Below are 24,428 nucleotides of genomic sequence, written 5' to 3' on the forward strand. Positions count from 1 at the left end.
GAAGGTTGAAAAAAAAAGTTACTCACTCGCTCCTGTTTTTTTCTGATCTGGCTCTTTTTCAGGAGAAGAATGTGGCAATATTGCATTTTGTTCTTTAAAGAGCAGTGGGGTTGATGCCAGCTGACTGTACGCAGAGGGTTTTGTCCTTGGAGTTTTAAAAGCTGTTTGATCAAGCCAGCCAGAGGGCCCATCAGCCTCTCCGAAGGATTTGGGCTCATACGGGGGTGCTTCTGCACTGAGTTCTTCAAACCAATTAAGACTGATAGGCCCTAAATCTACGAAGGAAAACATACAGAAAACCACATGAAAAGGAAAAAGGTTCCTCCATGGAGGATGCGAAAACACACCAGGCATTTAAATGCTAACAGCAAAACACATCGCTCCTTCCACTGCCATACTTCTGGTTTGCTTGCTTCTAGATGGCTTTGAACTCTCATAACCACAGAACATAAAGGGATGTCTGCCCAGATTCTCTGACCATTAACAAAATAACCAAAGGTCCAGAAAAATATCCACTTTGTTTAAAACCACAAGTATGCTCTGGCTTTTAGTTTCTCTTGTTTTGCTCAGAGTGGCAAGTTAAACAAGTTCCTTTTAAAATTACTAACTACCACAGGTGTCTCTAGGAAAAGACTAAGCTTGGTCTACATGTGGGTTTGTATAGAGGTGACAACTGTAAAAAAGCAAGTACAAAAAGTAACTAAGCATATATGATGGATAAAAAATACAAACAAAAACTGGAAGAAATCTAGGTATTAGGAAATACAGGTTTGGGGCAGGAACAGCAGCTAACACCTTGCATAAAGTTTTCGTGTGAAACATACAGCAAATATGTATAAAATATTGGCGCCCAGAAAGCAATCCTAATAAGAATTATTTACTTTACATAAGTTGTACCTGATTCACTGCAGTGTGCCTTAAATATTTCAAAGAAAGTTGGTCTTTCCTCAGGTTTGCAAGCCATTTTCTTATTCATGACATTACTGGAACAGTTGAAAAGCCTGAGAAGAAATAAAACATTTTCATACACTGCTGTTTGAATATCTTTGGCTGGCTTTCCTGCATTTTGTGGTGTGCCACAGCCCAGCCTGTTTAGCTTTGACTATGATGTGAACAGTCAAACACCACAATGATGAACATGGTGGGAAAACAACAGACAAGAGCATAGGGAACTATACTGGAGATAATGAAGACGCTCAGCAAACACACGACACGATGGAATGGACAGGACACTTCTGAGGTATTTTAAACACAAATCAAAACCTCACACTCACTACAACGTGTTAGGATGAAATATGTATTACCACATATATACTCTAACAACCTCTACAACTTACATGTCAAGAATTTGATTCAAAGTTGCTTTCAAGTGGAGCAGACACTGCCAGTTTCACGATTCTATTAAAAAAACATGTATAATAAGCCCATAGTGAGACTTCACCGTTTAACACATCTATGCCTTCCACAGTAAACCCCGTTTCCCACATGACGGCCGTGTTACGCTGCCTTACCAAAACCATAGGAAAAACGGGCGCTTTAAAATAGGCTACGGGCTGCATTAAGACAGAACACCGAGGAACCCAACACTGTCTCAGAAGCACATTTTAAAAAGTGCGATTTGACCAGTCCGCGCTGCTTTCCGTGAGGGGAAGCTCCTCCGGGGCAATGACCGCGCACGGAGCGCGGCCTGTGCAGCCCCGCCGGGTCACCGCGGGGTCTCCGGGGACGGGCCCAAACCCCCCTTCCCCTCACCGCGTCACACCCGGGGACTGCGGACCCCCGGCGGGCTGCGAGGAGAGGGAGGGACGCCCGAGGGGCGGCAGTGACACCCCCAGGGCACACCGCAGCCCCGGGGCAGGGCCGAGCCACACGCGGGGCCGTTACCTGCCGGCGGCGCCTCGGGCGGGGCAGCGGCCGCAGCATCGCCTCACGCAGGGCAGCGGGGCAGGGCGCGCAGGAAAGCGGCGGGGGATGAGGGGGCAGCGCAGACCCCCAGCCCGGCCGCCCCGTTCGAAGCTTGGCGCCAACGCAGCCCCGCGCCTGCGCAACGGGAGCATCCGCCCTCCGCCGCAGCCGCCTCCCGGCAAGGAGGCGGCGAAGCGGCCCCGCCTCGGCCGCGCCGGCCTGCCCTGCGCGGGGCCCGGCATTGCGGCCGGGGGACGCGTGGTGCCCGCCGCAAGGGCTGTTCCGCCGTGGCTGACTACGCACAGAACAGAAAGGGTGCGTGCCCTGAGCCCGGATGGCCGCCAGCAGCTTCACTCGTGTAGAGGCGAGGGGATGAAGTACCACATCCACTGCTGACATGGCCCGCGTTGCTGGGCAACAGCAGCTAACACCGACCCCTCGGGAAAGGGCTCTGGAAGGCTCCCGGCGGCAGGGCTGTGGGCAAGCGAACTGTGCAAGCCTCAGACTCTGCTTCTCAGGTGTAGGCCTTGACACATGAACTGGTTGTTGACCATCGTTGACCAAATGTTGTTCTAATAAAGAGAATGTTACTATCCTCCACATACATGTCCATTGCCGCTTTGTCTCTTCAATAAATTCTTGGCTTTGGTGATGGAACAACTTCAAAATGTGTGGAACACTCTCTCCACCACGAACTTTGAGTTTACCGTCTTCATTTTAGTGGGATGTTCATCTATTCTTGTGCCATAAGGGGGTTTCTTCCTGTCTCTCCACACCAGTCCTTACGTTGCACTTCTATCACATCACCTGCTTAGTCATCTGTCACTTTCATCAGTTTCTTGTCCTACAATGATTTTCCATACCCCTCATCCTCCTTACAAGGAACTTTAACTTCTAACTCTGCAGTGTTCTGGGGAGCTGCAGTAACTTTATTCCCAAAGCATTTTAGAGGAATTCAAACTGTTGGTTTAAATGATGGCATGTAGTTTCCAATGTGATTTCCATCCCCATTCCCAAAGCACCTTAAAAACTTACTGTTTTTGCAGCCACATTGCAATCATTAAGTTTTAACTTGGCTACATCAATACCCTGTTTGTGCTTTGATACCGACAGTGTTTTGAAAACCCAAGCACAATGTGGAGCCTTGAGATATGTTTCTTTTAATTATGATGGATGTTTCATGAATCTTAACCTCTTTGTGCCCTGTAAAAATGCTGTTTCTCACTGATTTATCTCAGACACTGGAAAGTGTCAGATACACTGTGAACATTTAAAGACATCACCCTTTCAGGTCTTCCCTAGCCTCTCTCTTGCTGGCCCATTGAATTTTACAAAGCAATGCATTTATAAAGATGGTGAGGAGTCATACAAAGAAAGGATTTCACATCACTGCAGTTCCAGGGATTTAAGGGTTACATACATAGCTTGGATGATTTACATTATTTTAACTGTATTACCTTAAAATTGAACTAAGTGATGTAATTATGGAAGAAGGACTATTAGTCTAATATGCACATGCTTTTACTACTTGCTTGTATTATTAACACTTATTTCATATAGATACAGATATATATATATATTCATACATATGCAGATATTAAGCCACTGCTTTCCCTTACTTCACTTTGTATACAGGCATATATTCCATCTTCTCCTAAAGCGGTTCAGTTGACAGAAAATGTTCCAGCTAGATAATCCCCAAGTAATGAAGAATAGGGATGCTCTGACCTTTTAATATTGGTAAAGACTTCTTTTCAGAGATGTAATTGCCTGAATTCTTCGCTCAGCTCTTCGGGGGACACCCAGTTTTGTTAGTTTCCCAAAGCCCCTTTTCCTTCTTTTAAGACCATGAGCAGAAGGAACTGTGAGCAAGCAGGCTTCTCCTCGCTCCGCAGGCCATGGTTTTCCCAGCTGTGGCTGAATGACATCTCTCCATCATTGGAGTCTGGCAGAGAAGGAAGGCAGGCAGGCCGGCCTTCCCTTGCCATCAGCCCCACAGCCCCCACCTTTCCCCATCAATTAGCACCATTAGCTCCCCAGGTAAGATAAAAGCAGGGCAGGGAGACAGGCAGAGCTAACTCTTCAGCGGCGATAATCATGGATAGCTTTGTCTATTCCCCCTTCTGCAAGAGCCAGAACTTCAGGAGCAGCCCCGCGTCCGGCCACGGCTGGAACGCTGTGGCCAAGCAGCCCAGCTGGAAGCAGAGCAAGAGTGGCAGCATCAGCCCCTTCCTCGGGAGGCCCTTCTCGCCGCTGCCCTCCGACTACCGGGACAGCTACCGGCGGGCGCAGCTCCAGGCGCTGCTGTCGCAGGTGGGCCCCGCGCTGGCGCCGCAGCCGCCCCGGGCCAGCACGAAGGACGCGGCGGTGCAGGTGAGCCTGCGGGCCGACGTGGCCGTGCAGTGCTCGCTGGGGCCGCGCACGCTGCCGCCCGCCCGCGCCTTCAGCCCCGCGGGCCGGCGCGCCCCGGGCCGCCTCGCCCTCTACTCACCCGCGCCCGAGCGCTGCCTCTTCGCGCCGCTCAGCACCGCGCCGCTCCCGGAGAAGGCAGCCCCGGCCGAGGAGACCCCGACGGCGGACGGCGGCGAGGAGCAGCAGCAGGGCCCGGCGGGGGCCGCGCTGCCGCCGCGCCAGGAGCCGGTGGGGACGCGGCGGGAGGAGACCGCGGCTCCTAGGCAGAGAGGTGCCTTCCAGGTGCGCCGGGATGGGGCGGGGGGCGAACCCTCAAGCAGGGAGGCCAGAAATCACCTTATGAGCAGCATTGTGGTCCCTGTCCTGCCCCGGGCTGACTCTGTCTCACCTAGAGCAGAAGAGCCTCCAGCCTGTGAAAACCCACATGTGTGGATCAAAGCATGGTAGAATGGGATAGAAGGGACCTTAAAGATCATCCAGTTCAACCTCCCTTCCGTGGGTAGGGATGCTACCCACTAGACTCTGTTGATCAGAGCCCCATTCACTACGGCTTCAAATATTTCCATATGGCTTTCTGGGCAACCTTTTTCAGTGTCTCACCATCCTTGGGGAGTAGTATCCTGGGGCTGGATGCTCTCAGGCTGCTTGAGGATGCTCAGTGAACTCTGTCTCTGCAGTTCTTGGAGCAGAAGTATGGCTATTTCCACTGCAAAGACTGCAAGACCAGATGGGAGAGTGCTTATGTGTGGTGCATTTCTGGAAGCAACAAGGTAGTTAACAAGTAATTTTTCTCCTGAGACTTGTAAGAATGGCATAAAGTCTCTGACAAATCAGATGTTTTGGCACAAACTTAGGTGCCTGTATAGAACACCTTGAATAAGTCTCTATACTAACAGAACTTGCCTTTTTTTCAGGTGTACTTCAAGCAGCTCTGTCGCAAATGCCAAAAGGGCTTCAATCCCTATCGAGTGGAAACCATCCAGTGCCAGGTAAGTTAACTGTACTCAATTAAGACTGTCAGATGTTATCACATACACTATTTCTATTGTTGAGTTTGATACTGACTTTATCTGGAAGAAAAATTTATTTCATCAAAACTCTAGGAAATGTTATTTGGGAAATGTGTCTTGGGGTGGGCCTCCCTCCTCCCATGGATGGCTCACCTGAAGAGTTCTCGTAGAACATTATGGCTTGCTGCATGTATAGTAGGGTTTTGTGCTTCTAGGATAGAAAGCTCTTACACCTTAAATCCACAGGGTTTTTTTACCACAAGAGTTCCCAAGTATATCAGCCCCAATATGTTGCTGTTATTAAGGAAAACCAAAGGTTAGTCTAACATGAAGTGCATCCTCTTTCATCTACTACATCTAACGTGTCTTTGTTTCTTAAGCTCTGTTCCAAGACTCGTTGCTCTTGCCCTCAGAGGAAGAGACATATTGATCTCAAGAGACCTCATCGCCAAGAACTCTGTGGCCGCTGCAAGGGCAAAAGGCTGTCCTGTGATAGCACTTACAGCTTCAAATATGTTGTCTGATCCATGCCCCGTTTTGTGTTTTGTGCTTTGCACTTTGTCTATTGCAATGTTTTGACTTAAGGCTTTTGACCTGGCATTGGATAATGGATGAAGACTTTGGTGTTATTGTAAAGTATAATAACTTAAAGTATGTAATTTCACTGTATATAGGCTGTAAATGAAGTTCAATAAAAGTCTGCACTAGTTTGATACCCCCTTAGTTTGTCTCCTTTGCTGAAAGAGGAAAGTAGATCTGTAAGGAAGCAACCCATTTGATTTCCTAAATATAGACTTTTTTTGAAGTCTTCAGGGAATGCTAACATTCAAGCTACAATAGCAAGTTTTTCCTTCAGTCACTCAAACTGAACTAGGGTGGACGATGCAAATGTTCTGGAGCATAGAGTCTGGTGTAAATGCAAATGTGTCTTCCCCCTGCCTCTGTCAACTGCATATATAAAAACCACAGCTGCTTGGTAATCAAAGACTATGTGCCAGAACAAGACTATGGCTGTAAAATAGGTGGGGAAAAGGGTGTAAGTTGCCCATGTTTGAAAGGAGGAGGGGAAACCCTTTTGGCTGGCACTATCTGTGCCAGTTTAAAAAACACTCTTTAGGGAAGAAGGAAGTTCAGAGGCTTTCACAGACCAGTGAAACTATTTTTGCTGTTGTAGTCTTCCACGCTCCATTGTGAGGATCTTTTTGTCAGGCTGTAGTTACATTTCTCACTATTTTCTATGAATGGTTTCAGCATAAACCAGGAGACTGGTATCTTTTGGGGGGCTGCTGATCACGGATACCATGTGCAACTGTACTGATTCAGACAAGAATACAATTTTCACAACAAGCACATACTGTGTTGTGACCATATATGACTTTTATACTTTAGTTAAATGGATGTACTGATCCAAATTTCAAAGTTACTTCACAAAAACAGTTAAGTGTATTTACAGTGTGAATAAGTTACATAGTTGTCAGAATAAAAGTGTCTCAGATGTGCAACAGATTTACATGCATACATTTAACACTGGACAGCAGTTAAATGTAAGAAAAAAACTATATAATCATGACTTTCATATATACATTACAAATAAAATAAGACCTCTCTTTGAAGAAATTTAACATGAGAACTTGCATTTCACGTTAATATTTTTACTTTTTATACTCAAAATTTATATTAAATAAAAATATGCATGCTTAACAGTTCAAAAGATTTGACTCTATGATGGAACTTTCTCCTACAAAATGGCAAGTTAAATTAGATCAACCATCCTTTAATAGTATAAATATATTCATAAAAGCAAACCTCTAGTAAAAAGCAGCCAAGGTCCTTAATAAAAAAAAAAAAAAAATCTATCAAGACCTTTCATGATCCTTGGGGGGGCCTAAGAACAGACCTCTACAATATGATCCAGTACCTTCAGAGACAGTAGCCTAGTAACATTAGGAAATGTACTTCATAGCAGCTCATTGTTTTAAGATACAGTAATCATATTCCAATTACAGTGTACATTAAATTGTAGTCTGTTTACAGTCTGTTTCATATACACAGGCTCTCAGCTTTTGACCAACAAGTTTGTGAGATTCCGTGGCCAGCTTCATTCTGCCCATCTTTCACTCAACTAAATAGGAAAAAAAAAAGGAAAAAATGTACAAGGTTTGTTTTTTAACAAAAAATACTATTTTGTGAAGGAAACATTGCACTTTTGCCAACCAAAAATTAATTTGCTATAAAGGAAGTATTGTTCAGTGTAGTAGGCTTTGGTATGCAATGGAAGTCACTTCTTCAGTAGTGAGTTGCAGTTGCTTAGTGAAATGCTAACTGGTTTTTGTGCAACACAGAACAAAGGATGCTGTCCCAGATGCTCTATGCTACCTCTGTCCTTACAGTATTGCTATGTGTTTGAAGTTCAGCCCATCGCTTTTTAGAGGAAATCCTAAATGTAACAAGAGCGAGTACAGTTTGACCAAACCTTTGTAAGGCTGAGAAGACATTGAGCCACCTCACTCCCACAGGGCAGCACTCCCAGCTTGAAAGGGGGCCCAAGGGTCCTGTCAGAGACTTGTGCCGGAAACGCTGGAGTCTGGAAGAAAAGTACTGATGACCCGGTAGCTCTGAGCTCTGCGAATCATGTCGCGGATCTCTATGTTCAGCTCCATTAATTTGGTGCAGATTTCAGTCAGGCTCTGGTTGGAGCCCACCAGTGCATAGGTGCCTGTCTGACCCAGGGTTTGGTGGCGGAAGTAAATATTCAGTAGTGTCTGGACTTCATCATCAGAGCTGCTTCCAAAGATATCGTTGGGCCACAAAATCCTGCAAAGAAATAGGAAAAGAACAGGCATTTCATTATGGGTTTATTAGCAGAGAGAAGAGCTATGTGACAGAGAACTATAAAAGAAGAATGGACTTGCACATGCTTATAAGCCTAAAGCAACTCACTGTTTTACACCACTCATTTATTACTCATATGCTGGTATCAGGCACTGAATACACATAAAAGTGCAATTTCCATTATCTAAAAAAATGCTTAAGAAATCTCATTCAAATAGGTGTCAGTGAAACTGGGCTGAATGTTAGCTCATGCCAGTGACACGCACCTGTAAGGAATTAACTCAATAAAGATTCTTAAGAGCCTCACAGGCCTTTTGATCTACAGAATGTAATTAAACATCTTAATTGTTGCAAGCATATGTTTGATAGTTACTTGTGGCACACCTCCCCAAAAGCCAGTATCAATGCCCCCATGTTCCTTGTTGAAACAATTAATTAATTACGCTGATCCTGTGCATTACTTTTAGTTAGGAAGATAATAAATGCATACTTTTCTAATAACATGAAAGTCTAATATGAACCATGTAGCAAAACTTGCCTGCATTCTCTTATTTGTCTGACAGCTTTAACAAGTTCATTGTTTTTCAAACACTCCAGCATGGACTGAATAGCTGCTTCAGTAGAGTTGAATGAGGGCTCAGATTCGGTTGTCAGAGGCTCAGCTGCGATTGCCGCAGTAGCATCCTTCAGATTTTTCTTCAGCTCACTCAGTTCTCTTGACATATTTAACAGCTGTTCCAAGGAGAAAAATAAGAGATGAGTATTTTCATTCTCCACAAGCCCCACATGGAGTAGATACTTCAAGTTTGTCCTTACTACTACACTGGATGTACACATTATGGAAAAGACCCCAGTTTAATACAAGGACATTTCTTGATCTCTGTACAATACAGAGAAAAAGCAAACTACAGATTTGTTTTCTGTTTACCTTTGTGCATCCTTTAACATTATGCTGTAGTTTTGGCTTGCTAAAATGCAGGAGCATATCTAAACAAGCTTTTGTTTTTCACCCTTGCTACTTTTTTCACATCATAGTGGAAGAGCTGAAGAAAACAGGTATTTCTCCTAGCAAGATGTTGATATGTATTTACAAAACACATGCAGCATCTGACAGGATTAACAGATGGAGAAGAAATGTATAACCATTTCTCAGGCTGAAAAGTTAATATGGCACAAGATTTGTAAATAATTAGTAAGTTAATAATTTCCAAGGATCTACTTTTTCATGCTCCTACATGTTAAAAATAACCATTGTCACATGAACTGACAATGGAATTTTCTTCAAGTAATAGCTTACGTCTCCAGCAAAAAATGCAAATGTCATGGTGAAATAGCTATTTGTACAATTGTTTCCCAGTTCCATGGAGTGCATTATTTATAACAATTTAGCAAAGTTGTAACTGTGAAAAACACTTACAGAAATCAATTATAAGAAATAAAAAATATTTTTAAAACTTATACTGCTCTAGTAGTAGTAGATGCCTATTGTCCCGTCTTCTCTTAAAAGTGAACAGCCCAGTCACAATGTGAGCAGCCTTCACAACATACAATTGATTGTGTCCTTAAGATACAATAAATATTCAAACTCTTTTTACTCTGACAGCACATCTGATAAAACAATTTCTTTTTATAGGCCATATCTAAACTACTAGAATATGTCATAAAATACATGTAATACCTTCAAATTTTATTTTACAAAGCAGACTACAACAACAACTTCTTCTCCTCAATAGTTTAAAATATATACATTTTTGGAATGGTAAGTTAAATCTTTCCTTAAATGATAATCATTCAGCTTAAAGTGACCACCTCAAAGACGTTTCAAAGTATTACATATTTTAAGCAACTGCTGAAAATAAACGTGACTAACAGTAATGTTCTTGTGAATTTTTTTGAAGTAAGATTAATGGATTTATCTAAAAACAAAAAGCCGTTTGGGTCAAAAGAGAGTGTGCCATGTCAAAATATTTAAAGAAAAACGTTTGTAAACATTACAGAATTAAAAATGCAGGACATCAAGGTATTTAGTTGATTATGTATGCCTGCAGATTTATAGTCAGTGTGAAATAGTGGGATCCTTGTTAAGTCCAGAGAAAGGAAAAATAAGAACATGAAAATAAAGTGGAATTTTCAGCATGGGACTTTGTTACATACCTCTGGCATAGAACTCACTTCGTGCACTTGTCCAATAAGTTTACAGTAGGACTGAAAAAGCAACAGCAGCTGGAAGTGCAGTTTATATAATCTCTGACAGAGTTCCAATTGCTAAAGAAAGATTTGTAGGAGAAGAAATAATTAATAAATATTAGTGAATTTAGATAATTTTTGATAACAAAACACATTGAGATTGTTCTCAAAAACATTATTTTACTGAAGTATGAGCATATACTATTACAGAAAATAAGTAATGATTTTTCTTCTGCAGCTAAGTCATATATGACATTGAAAATAAAATTATGACAGCTAGCTTTCACGTAGCACATGTCAGCATCAGCCTCAAAATATTCTGTTTGGGTTAGCTTCACTGTCTCCAGTTTGCAGCTGGAAAGCAGAGACAGAATATAGGGGAAGTGACTTCCCTGCATAGAACATGAAACTCCCAAATTTCAGATAAGGTCAAAGAGCTCTTCTAAGGGATGGAAATCTAAGAGAGAAGCCGTGAAACAGTTGCCCAAGATGGTCAAAGCTCCTGCCTGCTCCTCTGAGGGGAGAGAAACAGAGGTGATAAATTCATCTGGGAGTGAGAAGGAGGAAATGCCAGCCCTGGAACTTAAAACACTGCTCATGGATTTTCCACCATCTTAAACAAACTATACAACAGATGGATGGAGTTTAAGGTGTAAGAGGGTGTTTAGCTTCTATGAAGTATTGTCCCAGATTACGTAGATACTGCTCTATGAATATTCACTTGTTTCTTCCATTGTAAAGTGCAGCATGACATAAAAGATGTCAGACACATTTAAATAATGGGTGATGGGCACAGCTGCCAGAGAGGTCAAGGGTTGAGAGCTTTGTAGCAAGCTGGCACCTGGATAAGGGCCACAGCCAGATTAATCTGCCTGAGATACAAACAGGAGAAATGTAGAGGATTTTGTAGATAGTTAGCTAGCTAACAAAGATCATGCTGGAAGCAAGAAGGAGACGAAGATAACAGCGGCAAGGTCACTGTGCCCTTGCCGAAACTTGAAGTTGTGGGAGAAGCTCGTTAGCTAGCAAGAATGAAGGAACGATAGTAGAAACCATAACAAGGTGAACACAAGAATGTAAACGTAGACGTAGTTGACTGATAAATGACTAACCAATGATGAGCTCAATTTTTGCAATATGCATTAGCCTTATTAACACTGCTATAAATGTGTGTGCCTATCCAATAAACTTTTGAGACTTGTTGTTCATCATCTGGTGTGCAAGTCTTCCTTCTCCATCAGTCAAGTGAATATGCTTATGGTTCCTGGTATTCTTGTGCCTAACAGGAGGGCAATCTCATAGTTCCACAGTAGGATCATGGTGAAAAAGGGAGGAATATTTAATCTTTGGCTAATTATATAAAAAGTGAAAATCCTGCAAGTACAAGTCCTGACCTTGTACTGACCCTTTGGCAGGAAAGCCTTACAGACTTCCAACCATATTTGATTTGCCTACGGTAACAGACACCGTGACCAAGGGTGGGCTCAGTGATATTTCCATCTGTTTGGAGGAACTAAAGCAGAGTTTCATGCCAAAATTGGCAGAAAAGAAGAAGCTATTCACATTTTCTTCTTTAAAGCACTTCATACATGCTTAGTTACCAGCATGTGCTGCAGCTCTTTCCTGAATTTGGGACTGTGCAAATGTCAGCACAAACACTAATAGAAAGTACTTTAAGTACATTATAAATGTTAATTTGACTGAAGTGTTTTATTTACTTATGACTGAACATTTAAGTGCCACATTTTTTATTAATCAGCCAAAATTAGAACCACACTTTAGTGTTCCAGTTCCCCAAATTTCTGTACCAGCCTCACAAGGCTGAGGGGCTAAGGTCAAAAGCAAATTTCATCATTTTTCATCAGGGTGCGGTGGACACCAACTACCCATCAGAACAGACAGCCACGGGCACTGCCAAAATGAGGCAGAGTTAGTCTCCTTCTAATGGGGGTTTGTGGAGGAAAGTGGGAACAGGACGATAGTGCCAAACCAGAAGGTGTCAGCATAGCAGGGTTTGTCCTGCTGAAGGCCAGGCAGATGGGGCTGCTCATACCTCAGCACCACTAGAGCAACAGAGCTCGGCACTGTAAATTTGCCTCGCCTGAGCTCTGTGCCATTCTGGATGTGGTATCTCTGTTGTTATGTTTAATGTCAAGTACTGGTGGGCAGCATTGGAGTGCTCCTGCCCCGAACGGAAAGGAGGAATTTCCACAAGGAGGAGGCCTTCAGCAAGTTTGCAGATGACACAGAAGGATGGGATGCCATCCAGGGGGACATGGACTGGAGAAGCAGGCTCATGAGAACCTAATGATGTTCAACAAGTCCAAATGCAAGGGGCTGCACCTGTGCTGGGGCAATCCCAGACATGAGCACAGACTGGGAGAGGAACTCATTGAGAGCAGCCCTGTGGAGTTCTCCTGGATGAAGAGCTGAACCTGAGCTAGCGTGTGTGCTCACAGCCCAGAAGGCAAACCACATCCTGGGCAGCATTAGGAGCACCTCTCCTGTGAAGACAGGCTGAGAGGCTTTAGCCTGGAGAAGAGAAGGCTCCAGGAAGGTCATATAATAACCTTCCAGTACTTAGAAGGGCATATAAGAAAAACACGGAGAGCAATTTTTTACAAAGGCAGATCATGGTAGGATAAAAGGCAATAGCTTTAAACAAAAAAGAGGAGAGATTTAGATTAGATGTTAGGAAGAATTTCTTTATGTGGAGGGTAGGGAGGCATTGGAACAGGTTGTCTAGAGAAGTTGTGGATGGCCTACCCTTGTAAGAGTTCAAGACCAGGCTGGATGAGGTTTTCAGCAACCTGGTCTAGTGGAAGCTGTCCCTGCCTATGGCAGGGGGACTGGAACTATATGATCTTTAAGGTGCTTTCCAATTCAAATCATTCTATGATCCCACCAGACTGGAAATAACAGCAAAGACCCACAAATGCAGAAAGAAGGCCCTGCAGATGCGTGGTGGGGAGCAGATGTGCTAGGGCAGAACTTGGGGTCAGGGACAAAGCCTATCACAACAAAGAGGCAGGGCATGAGGAACACTGCCAGTGAAATAAACCTGCCCAGGGGCCATTCTCTGTAACCAAGGGCACAGAGCACTTCCAAATCTGCCATCGTGTGGCTAACCATTCTCTTCCCAAAATAAAGACTGATTGTTTAGATCCAGCTTCCTGGAGATGGCTTTGGCTTCTGTCTTCTCTCAAACCATGCTCGGGCATGTCAGGGGCTGGCTGGTGGCCCGGTCAGGGAAGGTGCTGATCGGTCACCGAAGTGAGCGCCAGCCCAGGGACACTCGCTTCCTCCTGGTCCTGTTCAGCTCCCAGGTAGGGACACAGCCTGAGGTTCCCCAGCAGGGATCAAATTCACTCTATTCAAATTCTGAAGACCTGGCAACACTACATAGCAGTTACACACAGATATAGTTGGAGCTGTCAGGGAGTTAATAATTAATTGAAAACAAGCCTAATATTGTTCAAAAAACCCATCTCATGATAGCTTGTAACACTGGATTTTTTTTTCAGTCCTTGAAGAACAATAATTCATTTTCACCTTTGTGACTTAACCTGAATGAAAACAAACTAAGGTCAAAGTAATGATTGTAGTTTGACTCACTTAGTATTCAGTTACTGTATGAAGGAACTCAATTTTTGTTCTTCCTGATTAAGTGTTAGAAACCAATAGTGGTGAAACTGTTCATCAACACATACACAAAACCCATTTGAAATGTAACTGCCAACTATAAATTGCAGTTTTTCACTAGGAAAAATGGAAAATTATTAATTTTAAAATAACAAAAAATGTTTCCTGACCCAGTATATTACATCCATTCAAAAGCTTGATTTGTAAAAGTATATGTAAATGACCCTTTGAAACAGCATATGAAAATGTCAAAATTTTGGCACATTTTTTGATTTCACAAAACACATGTTAGTAAATTATTTTAGCCGCTGCATTTAGAACCACATATTGTAGGAAAATTATAACAAAAAAGAAAACATGCATAGAAGTAAAACAGTAGAATTGGGATGTATTAGTCCATCCACAGATGGACAAAAAATATGAAAGAACTTCAACTTACTGCAAGAGATTCCATTTGCTACACAGCAAGCATGGCACAGGAGAAAAGGAAAGGAAAGAAAGTATAGTGTCAGTGTAAATGCATGCAGTAGGAAGCACAGCCCATCTGTAATAGCATAACTTATCAGCAGTATTAGCAATGCTTGCCTCAACCTGATAATTGGTTGGAATATCACATTCAACATGCACAGCATTCTTAATAAAATCAAGCTTTAATTCTAATGATAAATTCCAGTCTAAATATCCTCAGTTAGATCTTCAGATTTATTAGTCTAGATTTATCCCACCCTGCAGCTCAAGAACTTACAGTGAAATAGTGTTAGAAAACTCTTCAAATAATACTTTTATTTAAATTTGTCTTTTTCTTATTAAAAAGAGCTCATATTGCAAAGTACTAAAAAAATTAAGAATGACTTTCAAGTGATGAACAAAACTGAACTTTGCTATTTCTAAATATTTCCTTGTTTAAAAAAACTTCTATTTTTTTACAAAAAGTTCTAATGAAATTGGCAGGATAAGTTTTATGGCTGCTGGGCTTATTACTTGGCATGTTACAATGGAAATGTTTTGCATATAACTTTTAAGTTATGACTATCATAAAGAAAAAAAATGCGTGGAAAATGCCAGTTTTGTTTAACTACATGACAATGCCACAAGTTGAGCCTTGTGCTCCTTCCTCTCACTAGTAATGATTCACTGGTTTATAATTCTGAAGGTATTAAAATGTCAGTGCAAGTTCTGCTCCAATAATAATAAAAATTCTAATTGACTTACATTAGCATTTCAAAGATGAGGGGACTAAGTGCTCTGTTTGAAACAGAAGAGTTCCTCTTTGCTAAGAACTATCATTTGCACTTTGTGTTCGCTTAATGCAGCTTTTCTTATTTTATAAATATTACAATCTCATTACGTTTTACATGAAGAGAGTCATCATGTAAATGCTGTAAGTAACAAACACAACCACATCTGCCCAGTTACAGCCTGATGTCAGTGCATATGCACACAGTGTTAATAAGCATATGGAATTCTTATTAAAATTATTTACCTTACCATCAATACAAAGGCAGAAACACAGAAATGTGAAATAATATTAACTTTGGTGAGCCTAACCGAGCATTTCAGTCAGTTTTTTTTACATTGGCCTTACTACTAAGATATATGTATGAAAATGCTGCCCCAAACCCTGCACTACTTTTCTATAAAACCATGACAAACTAAGCTTTAAGCTCTTGTGATGCTTAGTTTTTTTTCCTTTAACATTGCTTGAATAGTTTCTGCTTCTCTTTAGTACTCTTCCAAAAAAAACCTTTATAGCTTGGCTTCCATGCAGTTCACATAAATAAAGCTTTATAAAGCTAAATTCAAGATAAGAGGAGGACAAGAGCAGACAGATCACTGTGTTCCAGTAAACTCACAGGTGTGCTGGGTTGTGTTTTTTCAAATCTTGTTGTGTCTCAAGCTACTCTGAAGTTTAGCATGCCACCAAGTTTCACTTAGACTTTCAAAAATACTGGAATCCATATATAATTTCTAATTTGCCATGGAATTTACTTTAAAGAAGGGGGGAGAGGGAGGCGGAAGCAGCAAGTAAGTAAATTCCATGGTCTTTTTTGCCTTAAAACACTGTCTCCTCTGTACTGCTTCCAAAACCAGAGCAAGCCAAAAAAAAAAAAAAAAAAAAAAAAAAAAAAAAAAAGAGTGAGGAAGGGGTTTCACATTACATGAAAAACTTCCTTCTTCACTGGAAGAAAATATACTGAATACAAAATTTCCCTGAACTACTGATGCTCAGCTCCATATTGCTCTCCAATATCATGATTGTAACTTCCTCCCTCTTTCAGCATAAAATGAAAGATTCCTTGGAAGTTGAAAAGAGATTAATTACTGGCTTAAGTGATATTTCTTTTTTTTCTGCAGCAGCAAGGGCCCAGGTGGAATGATCACAGCCTTCACACTTTTCAATTTCTGGCTTAATTTTAGAGTAACAGAAGTGTTTTAGATTAGTTGATAGACACTACACAATCAGTGGTTTTGGCAGCTGAAAATACCAAATGTTTAGAGTACTTGGATCTTTTGCACAATTCTTTAAGCAGACAGTAAATGCAGCATCTAAGAAGGACATAATGGCATGTTGTCTTTTGTCTGTAAATTGACTCCTATGTCATTGAGACTCTGCTGCTCAAAGTAGCATCAAAGCTTACAAATCACACACATCCAAATCATGCAATTTCTTCTTCTTCTTCTTCTTCTTCTTCTTCTTCTTCTTCTTCTTCTTCTTCTTCTTCTTCTTCTTCTTCTTGGTAAAAGGCTTTTACTCAGTTTCAGAAAAGTTGCTAGCTCTAGCAGCTGACCTAGACAACTTCTATTTCAAGCCTCTTTAATGTCAGAATAAGCAATTTTTGCCTTTGCTCATTTTCAGTAACAGTAACAACAGTCAACAAATCATGCGCAATTATTTTGAAATAAGATCTGATTAGAGAAACTGTGCCAAATTTGTTACCAGCATCAGGAGGCATTTGTGACACAACCATTTGTGACAAGGCTGAATTTGGTCTCACATCTGTCTCATCTGTAAAGGGGTCTGTTTTCCCCTCTAAGCTTTTTACCAGGTGAGGAGTTCTAAGAATCTAAGATCTCTGCCTTCTGTAGAGCAAACTGTTGCTTTTTCTTCCTTACCATTAATTCTGAACCCTTTCCAGGAGTAGCCTGGTTTTGTGCTTGGCTAAATAATTTTTTTTCAGACAGAAATTTTCAGTAGGGTTTCAGGCTCTAGACTAAACCTCAACGAGTTTGAGAGTTTGGGCAGGTTTCCTTGTGACTATCACTGTAAGACAGACTTTTCCCTCCTAACAATTATTAGATTCTTCAGCCTTTCATGTTGAGGGAGAAGTGGAGAGGAAAGATAAGATAAGAAAATAAATACTTCCCAGTCTAGGAGTAGTTTTTCCTTGTCCCTTCCCAAATGCATTTCCTCAGTTTCCCTGGCCTCTTCCTCCCATTACACTTTCATTGAATAAACAGATCGTTCCTTTGGGAAAAGCTGCTTCAATTGAAGTGAATGAGTAGGGGAAGGAAAGAAATATGCCTGTTCATCCTGTCAACTTCCAAGGAATAATGCATTTCGACCTGAATGAATAATGCTGGGAGAAACAGGGATTCCTGAAGGAATGCGTAACTCTTCAGTCTGTCTGATAAGGAGTATGAATACCAACACTGGCTTCACGAAACACATTTAATTCTGAAACAGAGAACACCTAGTTATAAAATTACATTTAGATGTGTTTAGTCCAGCTATATGAGTTCAGTTCACAGGTTATTCCTTCTCCTTGGTGTTATTTCTTTACTTTTTCAAAAAAGAAACAATGCAGTTGATCAGCAAGATGTGTCATTCTCCATCCCATTCTACGTATTTCCAAAAGAGAGATGAAGAGGATAAATTAAGCTGTTTACAGCAAGGTAGGTAACACCACAGTCTGAAGTCACAGTCCAGGGTGTTTGTACATCAGAGGGAACAGAATGCCCGCAGGAGAGGCATAGGTATGTGTTCATGTTCCAGGTCTCTAGACTTCAGAATAGCTCATTTGTAACTCCCTTGCACACCACCACAATTACAGAGGAGACAGTATCTCATTTAAATGCACTGGAAAGTGCCTAACTTTTGCAGGTGCCAGTGCTAGGTGGGGGAAGATTGAACAATTTTCCCACCGCCTGTGATTGCAGCCAGAGGATTTATTAGAAAATCAGATTTGCTAATAAGGTCAAAGAAGCCAAAATGCAGGGTAGGTAAGGATTTGGATTCTTGGAAAATGGCATATAAAAACAAAAATCAAGGGAGTTCAAAGACAAGAAGACAAAAACATAGAGATGGGAAAGAGAGGTTAAGATAAAGACAGAAGAAAAGAAAGTGACTTGGAGGAGAAGACAGACAAACTGAAACCAACTTCAGATTAAAACAAGGTATTTGAAAAAATGGTTACAACAGGCATGTCTGTGTTCTGAATATGTAACAATTATCTGTTATAAGTGAAAATACATGGGAAGAGGAAACATCACTTTTTTTTCTATATGCTGTTTGCTTGCTTCCCAATTTTGGTTAATTCTGTCCAGCCCCCTCTTTTTCCCATCCCTCCACTGTCTTTCTTCCAAAAGGAAACAGCCCAACAAAATAACATTCCTTAACTCATTATACATCACCAAAATATCATCTGTTTCCTATACTTAGTATATCAAATAACAGTATTAACTGCTGATGGTACTGATATGTGAAAATACAATTTCTTAACTGGAATAAAGAAACATAAACAACAAATAAATATACATGTACATGTGTGTATGAATTTTTTGTTAAAAATTGAAAAAGAGATACTTTGCCTTAGCTCTAAAGACTTATCTACAGCATAAATAATTTTGCTGGCTATTTTACAGTTATTGTTTTTTAACTACTGATCTAAGTGTATTTCAACCAGGTGATTTTTGCTCTTAGGCAGAAGAAGACTGTAACAGCTGAATATAAAATGGGAGTAACATGGAAGGTGAGTACAGCAGGAATGAATTTCAGAGACACTGTGGAAATCTGCTGCTGCAATGTCTTTCTAAAAAGCAGAAAGAGCACAGGGTTAGGGTCAGCTCTGCTTCTTTGTCTAGAGTAGGACAGCAGAAGTACCTCCTGTGAATACTTCCCATTTCCTGTGGCCAGGACTCAGGCAACAACAATAGCTTCAAGCCTAAAGTGTGAAAACTGGATCATGCCCAAGCCCAGCAGAGAATCAAGGAGGAAGTAGAGCAGGCTCTTCTGGGTTCAAGAGCAAGGTACATCACACATATGCCACTTTATGGGAGAGAAATAATGCTGGCCATTCATTACCTTCTCTTCAGAGTCCCCTGGCTGGCAAGTAATAACTCCATCTCGTGAGCCCCCAGCAAACGTTGCTTTGCAGTTTGCAAGCCACTGTTTTCAGAAAAAAATTAGAGAAATATGAATAAGATCTATGGTTTGATTCAAAGAAAGATAAGCAGAGTTTTAGTTTCACAGCACATCATGTAAATAAAAATTTGCAATTGCATTTTTTTTATTACCATAGACAATGACAATTTGCTTTGACTGTAATTGAAAAAGTGCAGTCTTCATTTCTATTAGTATTTCAATGGCATGAACTAAGAAAATTATTAATGAATAAATAGGAGAGAGACTAGGGATATTAAAGATACCATTGTTTCTAATATTAAGGGATAAAATAGCTACTTTTTAGTTCTGATTCATATGTCCAGGAAGAAACATTCAATGAATCCAGTATCTGAAACATATTTTCTACTGAATGTTAGTTTAAATAGATGTGAGTGAATGTGTCGTTTTCTGACATAGCCTAAATATACAGACAAGACCAAGAGCATAATTCAGCATACCGAGAGTGTTGCCTCTTTCCTGTTGTTGTATGTGTCCAGGTACTCCTGCAGCTCTAGAACACTGAACTTCAGCTTTTCAAGAAGGCCACAAGAGAGCAGCTGGAGAAATGAAATCAAAGGGTCTGTAAATGTCACTAGAAAAGAATGGAAATACTGGTAGACAGTTTAGGAAAGATATTGAAAAAGAATACCTAAATATACAAATACTAATACTGAAAAATATGTACATTTATGCAAAAATCTATATAACCAGAATAGTATACTATAAAGTCAAAAGCAAAAGTTGCACCTATGACAACGCGGAATTGAAACTGTGTTCTGTGTTTAATGACTTAGCAGAGGGCTTCTCTAAAATGGAACAGTACATAAAGCTTGTTTCTCTCCACAGCTCTCTGATGATGTAAGGCACAGCTCTTCCATGGTCACAAGCAGTGGGCTCAAGACTACACTTGGCCAGTTTCTACCTCTAGGCTTCACTGTGGGATGTCACACTGTCCTGATGCTGCTGGATAAACATGAGCCAGAATGAAGACAATGGAAGGGCCATCTCATTAATTCCCTAATATATATTTTTATAGAATTATAGAATAATTGAAGTTGAAAAAGACTTCCAAGATCAAGTCTAACCTTTGACAAATACCCTCGTGCTCACTAAACCATATCACAAAGTACCACATCATCTTGTTTTCACACACTTCCAGGGACAGTGACTCTACTGCTTCCCTGGGCATCCTGTTCCAAAACTTAACAGTGTTTCAGTGAAGAAATTTTTCCTAATATCTAACCTGAATCTCCTCTGGCACAACCTGATGCCATTCCCTCTTGTCCTGTCGCTGGTTGCCAGGGAGAAAAGGCTGCCCACCACCCTGGCTATGCCCTTCTATCAGGCTGTTGTAGAGAGCAATAAGGTCTCCCCGAGCCTCCTTTTCTCCAGGCTAACAGCCCCAGCTCCCTCAGCTCCTCCTCACAGGACTTGTGCTCCAGACCCTTCCCCAGCTCCATTTCCCTTCTCTGGACATGCTCAATGTCCTTCTTATAGTGAGGGGCCCAGAAGTGAGCACAGGATTTGAGGTGTGCCCTCACCAGTGCCAAGTACAGGGGCACAATCACTGCCCTGGTCCTGCTGGCCTCACTATTGCTGATCCAAGCCAGGATGCCATTGGCCTTCTTGGCCACCTGGGCACAGCTGGCTCATCTTCAGCCAGCACCATCCTCACGTCACAGTTGACTCAAACAAAATCACTACACATATTACCATCTTCCATGCTGTACTACATAAAAAATAGTTGCTTCTTTTTCATTTGTGGAGCCAACTGGGTCCAGTAGGCATCTGTTTTATACTGGGGCTTGGCACACAGGCTCAACACATCATAACTATTCCATGAGTCTATGATTTTATACTGCCCATCTGTCACTACTTACTTAATAAAATAATACAGAAAATGAATGGAAATACGGTTCTGAACAGAAGATAAGAAATTGTAAGATAGGAGGAGAATTCCTTTTTGACATATCTGTTCAGGAGTTGCTCAAAAGTGAAACAACCGGTAAAATAACACACAGCAATGAAGTACATGCCTTTTGAAGGGAATATACTCACTGTTTCTGCATCTACAAAGAGGGTGGGACATTCTGAACATGATGTTAACATCTGAGAAGACCTCACAAACTTGGAGCCTATTCCTCTCAAGTTGTCTCCCAAGTAGCTAGCTGCATCACAGGTTAGGAAGCAGAATCTTTTCTGAATATTCTGGAAAGCAAAATACAGTTTACTACATTATTTACTCAAGTATGAGCTTCTTTCCTTTGTAAACAAACAGCATGGTTCTTTTTCTTTGCATAACAAAGTGCAAAGGAGACCATCTCCCTGTGGAGAACTGATGTCTGCTCTAGGACACTGAATAAGAGTTATTGTGCTGGAGACAGTGTACAGCTGGGCAGCTGTGAAACTAATTACAGAGTTCATCATAACCTACTACTGAAATACATTCTTTCTGTAAAGACAAATCAATCTTCATAAGCCTTTCAGCCATAGGTAGCTTTTTTTTCTTGTCTCTACAGGGTTAACAGAGTTGATCAGCACATTACTTTTTCTGCCCATTCCGGGCATTGTTTTGTTAATATTCCTGTCAAGTGGCTAATCACATAATATAATGGACATACTAATGACAAACAGCAGCATGGAAAAATCAGAAAAAACCTTTTGTTTTCTTCCCTGTGGGAAGAACCTTCTTACTAAAACTTTACTGCTGCTTGGGAAGATTCCAGAAATACTGCACTGCATCCGGGAATTATTTTTCTCAGCAGATTTTTTTAATGTTTTGAGTTCTAAACCAGTCTAGTCCTCCAGACACATTCTAGTGCTTTTCAGTGATTAATACATAAAGTGAATAATGAATAAAAAATAATATATTAAACTTGCAGTGACTGAAACAATGATTTTGATAAATACCCATCAGTTTTCACTGCCCAAATGTATCTCACTAAGGCCTAGTGCTCAGTAGTAAGAAGCAACATAAGAATATTTTTAAAAATAAATGTGTGCAACATTTTTATATGATTCATTGCAAGTTACCAAAGGCATTTCTCTGAGGAATGTAGGTTAGGACCTGTACCATAAATATGCCTCACGAGAGAGAAGCACTTCCCAAATGCCAGTCTGGATGATAGACAGAGAAGTATTGCCTGTTACTGCTCCTGCACTGGTGCATGGGAATTAAGTACCTAAAATCAGGTGAGTTGAATTCAAACTTTATTGATAATGGAAGCTGTTGGATTGAATGATCTTTAAATGCTAAATGCTAACTAGGGTCTCACACTGTAGATAGGCTATACACTATCAATGATTTATAAAATGAATGGAGTTCCTGTACCAATCAATTTCATAACTACTTATTTGTGAATCTCTCTTGAAAGCATCTCAACTGCCCATCTGAGCACAGTTCGGACCAGGCAGACTGATACTGGTCTTACTGTTTCCACCATCTTGCTTAACACAGAAACAACGTGCTACAACACCTCACTCAGAGCATGGTACAGATTCTCTGCTGCACTGAGTCTGTTAGAGGCAAGGGTTATCACTAATTACCACCAAACCAGATAAATGACTATTTTTATAAGCAACTAGAAAAATCATTTGAATCATAGGGGTCGGTGAAAACTGGAGATTTACTACTGTGATGTCTTCTGGAAAGGAAGATTCAGCCAAGTCTTCATGAAGCTGTTGCTAACAACTCTCCTGGCAAAGCACAGAGACCTAGATTTGGTCTTAAACAACAGAAAAGACCTAGCTGAGAACAAAGAAGTGGAACAAAATTTAAAATGACAGATTATGAAAGAGAATCCAAGACACATTGGTTGAAAAGGACCTCTGGAGAACATCTGATGCAACCTTCAACTCCAAGTGGGACTATTGCTGACCCCAGATTGTGTCAGACGTGCTTTTAACTACCTGAGTCTTAAAATCTCCAAGGTCAGAGCTTCCTCAAGGCTTTGGGTAACCTGTTTAGTTGCTACAATGCCCTCCTGGGGAACAACAATTGCACTTGTAAATCTGAGGCAGTGAAGGAGACAGATTACAGAAAAAGTAACAGATATTCTTCCTCTACTCCTTTCCTTTTCAGCTATTCATAAAAGCAACAATCAATCTACAGCTAAGATGATAATGGTCTTGAAGAGTGTTTTAAATTATTAAGAGTAAAACAGTGAGAGACTGTACTTTGCTATGTATAATACTTCACTAAATATATTTATTTTGTGATTACATGGACTAACAGTTCTATAAGAAATTCTCATCTCAGCTATGTCCTTCTGGGTGCAAACTACAGGGGCTGAAATCTATCAAACAAGGCCTGAATGCAGAATACATTTAATGAAATGGGATTACTGTGAATAGTAATGCCAGCTGTCAGCGTATTGTGAATAAATATATACCTGCATATAGTCACTGTGCTTTGTGTCCATGTAAATATTAAAAAATATTCTCAGATAGTTTTCTTCTTAACCTCAGACTTCCTCTCCTGGGAAGAGGACTTTACATAATACAAGGGCTTAATTGTGGAAGGTACTTGCTAGATCTGAAATCTACTTGTCTTGCAGCTGTCTGGTCTGCTGAAAGACATTTAATTTGAGGGAATACAGAGAGGCAGCAGCAAAGATAATCCAGAGATCTCTGATTTCTGACTCGTTTACAGAAAAAGTGCTTCAATAATTTCAGGAATTTTAAACAAGTTCAGTGTGTTGTGGGCAAACATCCAAGATACCATTAACTTGATACAGGTCTGAAATGTAGGTGCCCTGGAAAATGCACGTCTTTCACTTCACCAAGCATTTGATAAGCTCCTCCAAACAAGGATTTTGTTTCACGGTCAAGTATTTTGGCAGTATTTGCATCGCAAGCTTAGCACATACAGGACTTCTTTCTGAAATTTCCCATTAATGAGGGTCAAGAGTCAAAGTTGGCAGATGAGTAGTGAAGTTTAATAGTGCAAACAAAATACAATTCCAGACAAGCTGGGATCTTACGAAAACATAAAAGGGGGAAATAATACTCCTATGTTTTAACACTGAAAAGAAGAACAAAGTTATTTTTATATGCTA

The 24,428-nt window shown here is 41.0% G+C and overlaps 3 protein-coding genes across 6 annotated transcripts in view; 1 reads left to right on the forward strand and 2 right to left on the reverse strand.

Moving 5' to 3' along the window:
- Window positions 1-976, reverse strand: part of BRCA2 (BRCA2 DNA repair associated) — a 34,083-nt gene extending 33,107 nt beyond the window's left edge. Inside the window, exons 1-2 of the mRNA XM_041416111.1 lie at window positions 898-976; window positions 27-275 (exon numbers count right to left, since the gene is read on the reverse strand). Coding sequence (XP_041272045.1) covers window positions 27-275; window positions 898-976 — 328 coding nt within the window. The remainder of the gene's footprint in view (window positions 1-26; window positions 276-897) is intronic.
- Window positions 977-3,826: 2,850 nt separating this feature from the next.
- Window positions 3,827-6,040, forward strand: ZAR1L (zygote arrest 1 like). Its single transcript, XM_041416079.1, is given in 5 exon segments — window positions 3,827-3,945; window positions 4,038-4,599; window positions 4,995-5,087; window positions 5,232-5,306; window positions 5,708-6,040. Coding segments are annotated over 5 exon segments (993 nt in total). The 3' UTR covers window positions 5,852-6,040.
- A 642-nt stretch (window positions 6,041-6,682) lies between these two features.
- The window catches only part of FRY (FRY microtubule binding protein), a 159,710-nt gene continuing 141,964 nt past the window's right edge, over window positions 6,683-24,428 (reverse strand). For all 4 annotated transcript variants that reach the window (XM_041416003.1, XM_041416004.1, XM_041416005.1 and 1 more), the window contains 6 exons: window positions 21,430-21,579; window positions 19,830-19,928; window positions 19,291-19,374; window positions 10,314-10,424; window positions 8,698-8,891; window positions 6,683-8,141 (listed from right to left, as the gene is read on the reverse strand). In XM_041416003.1, the coding sequence (XP_041271937.1) occupies window positions 7,883-8,141; window positions 8,698-8,891; window positions 10,314-10,424; window positions 19,291-19,374; window positions 19,830-19,928; window positions 21,430-21,579 (897 nt within the window). In that variant the 3' untranslated portion in view covers window positions 6,683-7,882. The remainder of the gene's footprint in view (window positions 8,142-8,697; window positions 8,892-10,313; window positions 10,425-19,290; window positions 19,375-19,829; window positions 19,929-21,429; window positions 21,580-24,428) is intronic.

The sequence above is a fragment of the Onychostruthus taczanowskii genome, unplaced genomic scaffold, assembly GCF_017590055.1.
Source record: "Onychostruthus taczanowskii isolate IOZ18803 unplaced genomic scaffold, ASM1759005v1 scaffold50, whole genome shotgun sequence".
Lineage (NCBI taxonomy): Eukaryota > Metazoa > Chordata > Aves > Passeriformes > Passeridae > Onychostruthus > Onychostruthus taczanowskii.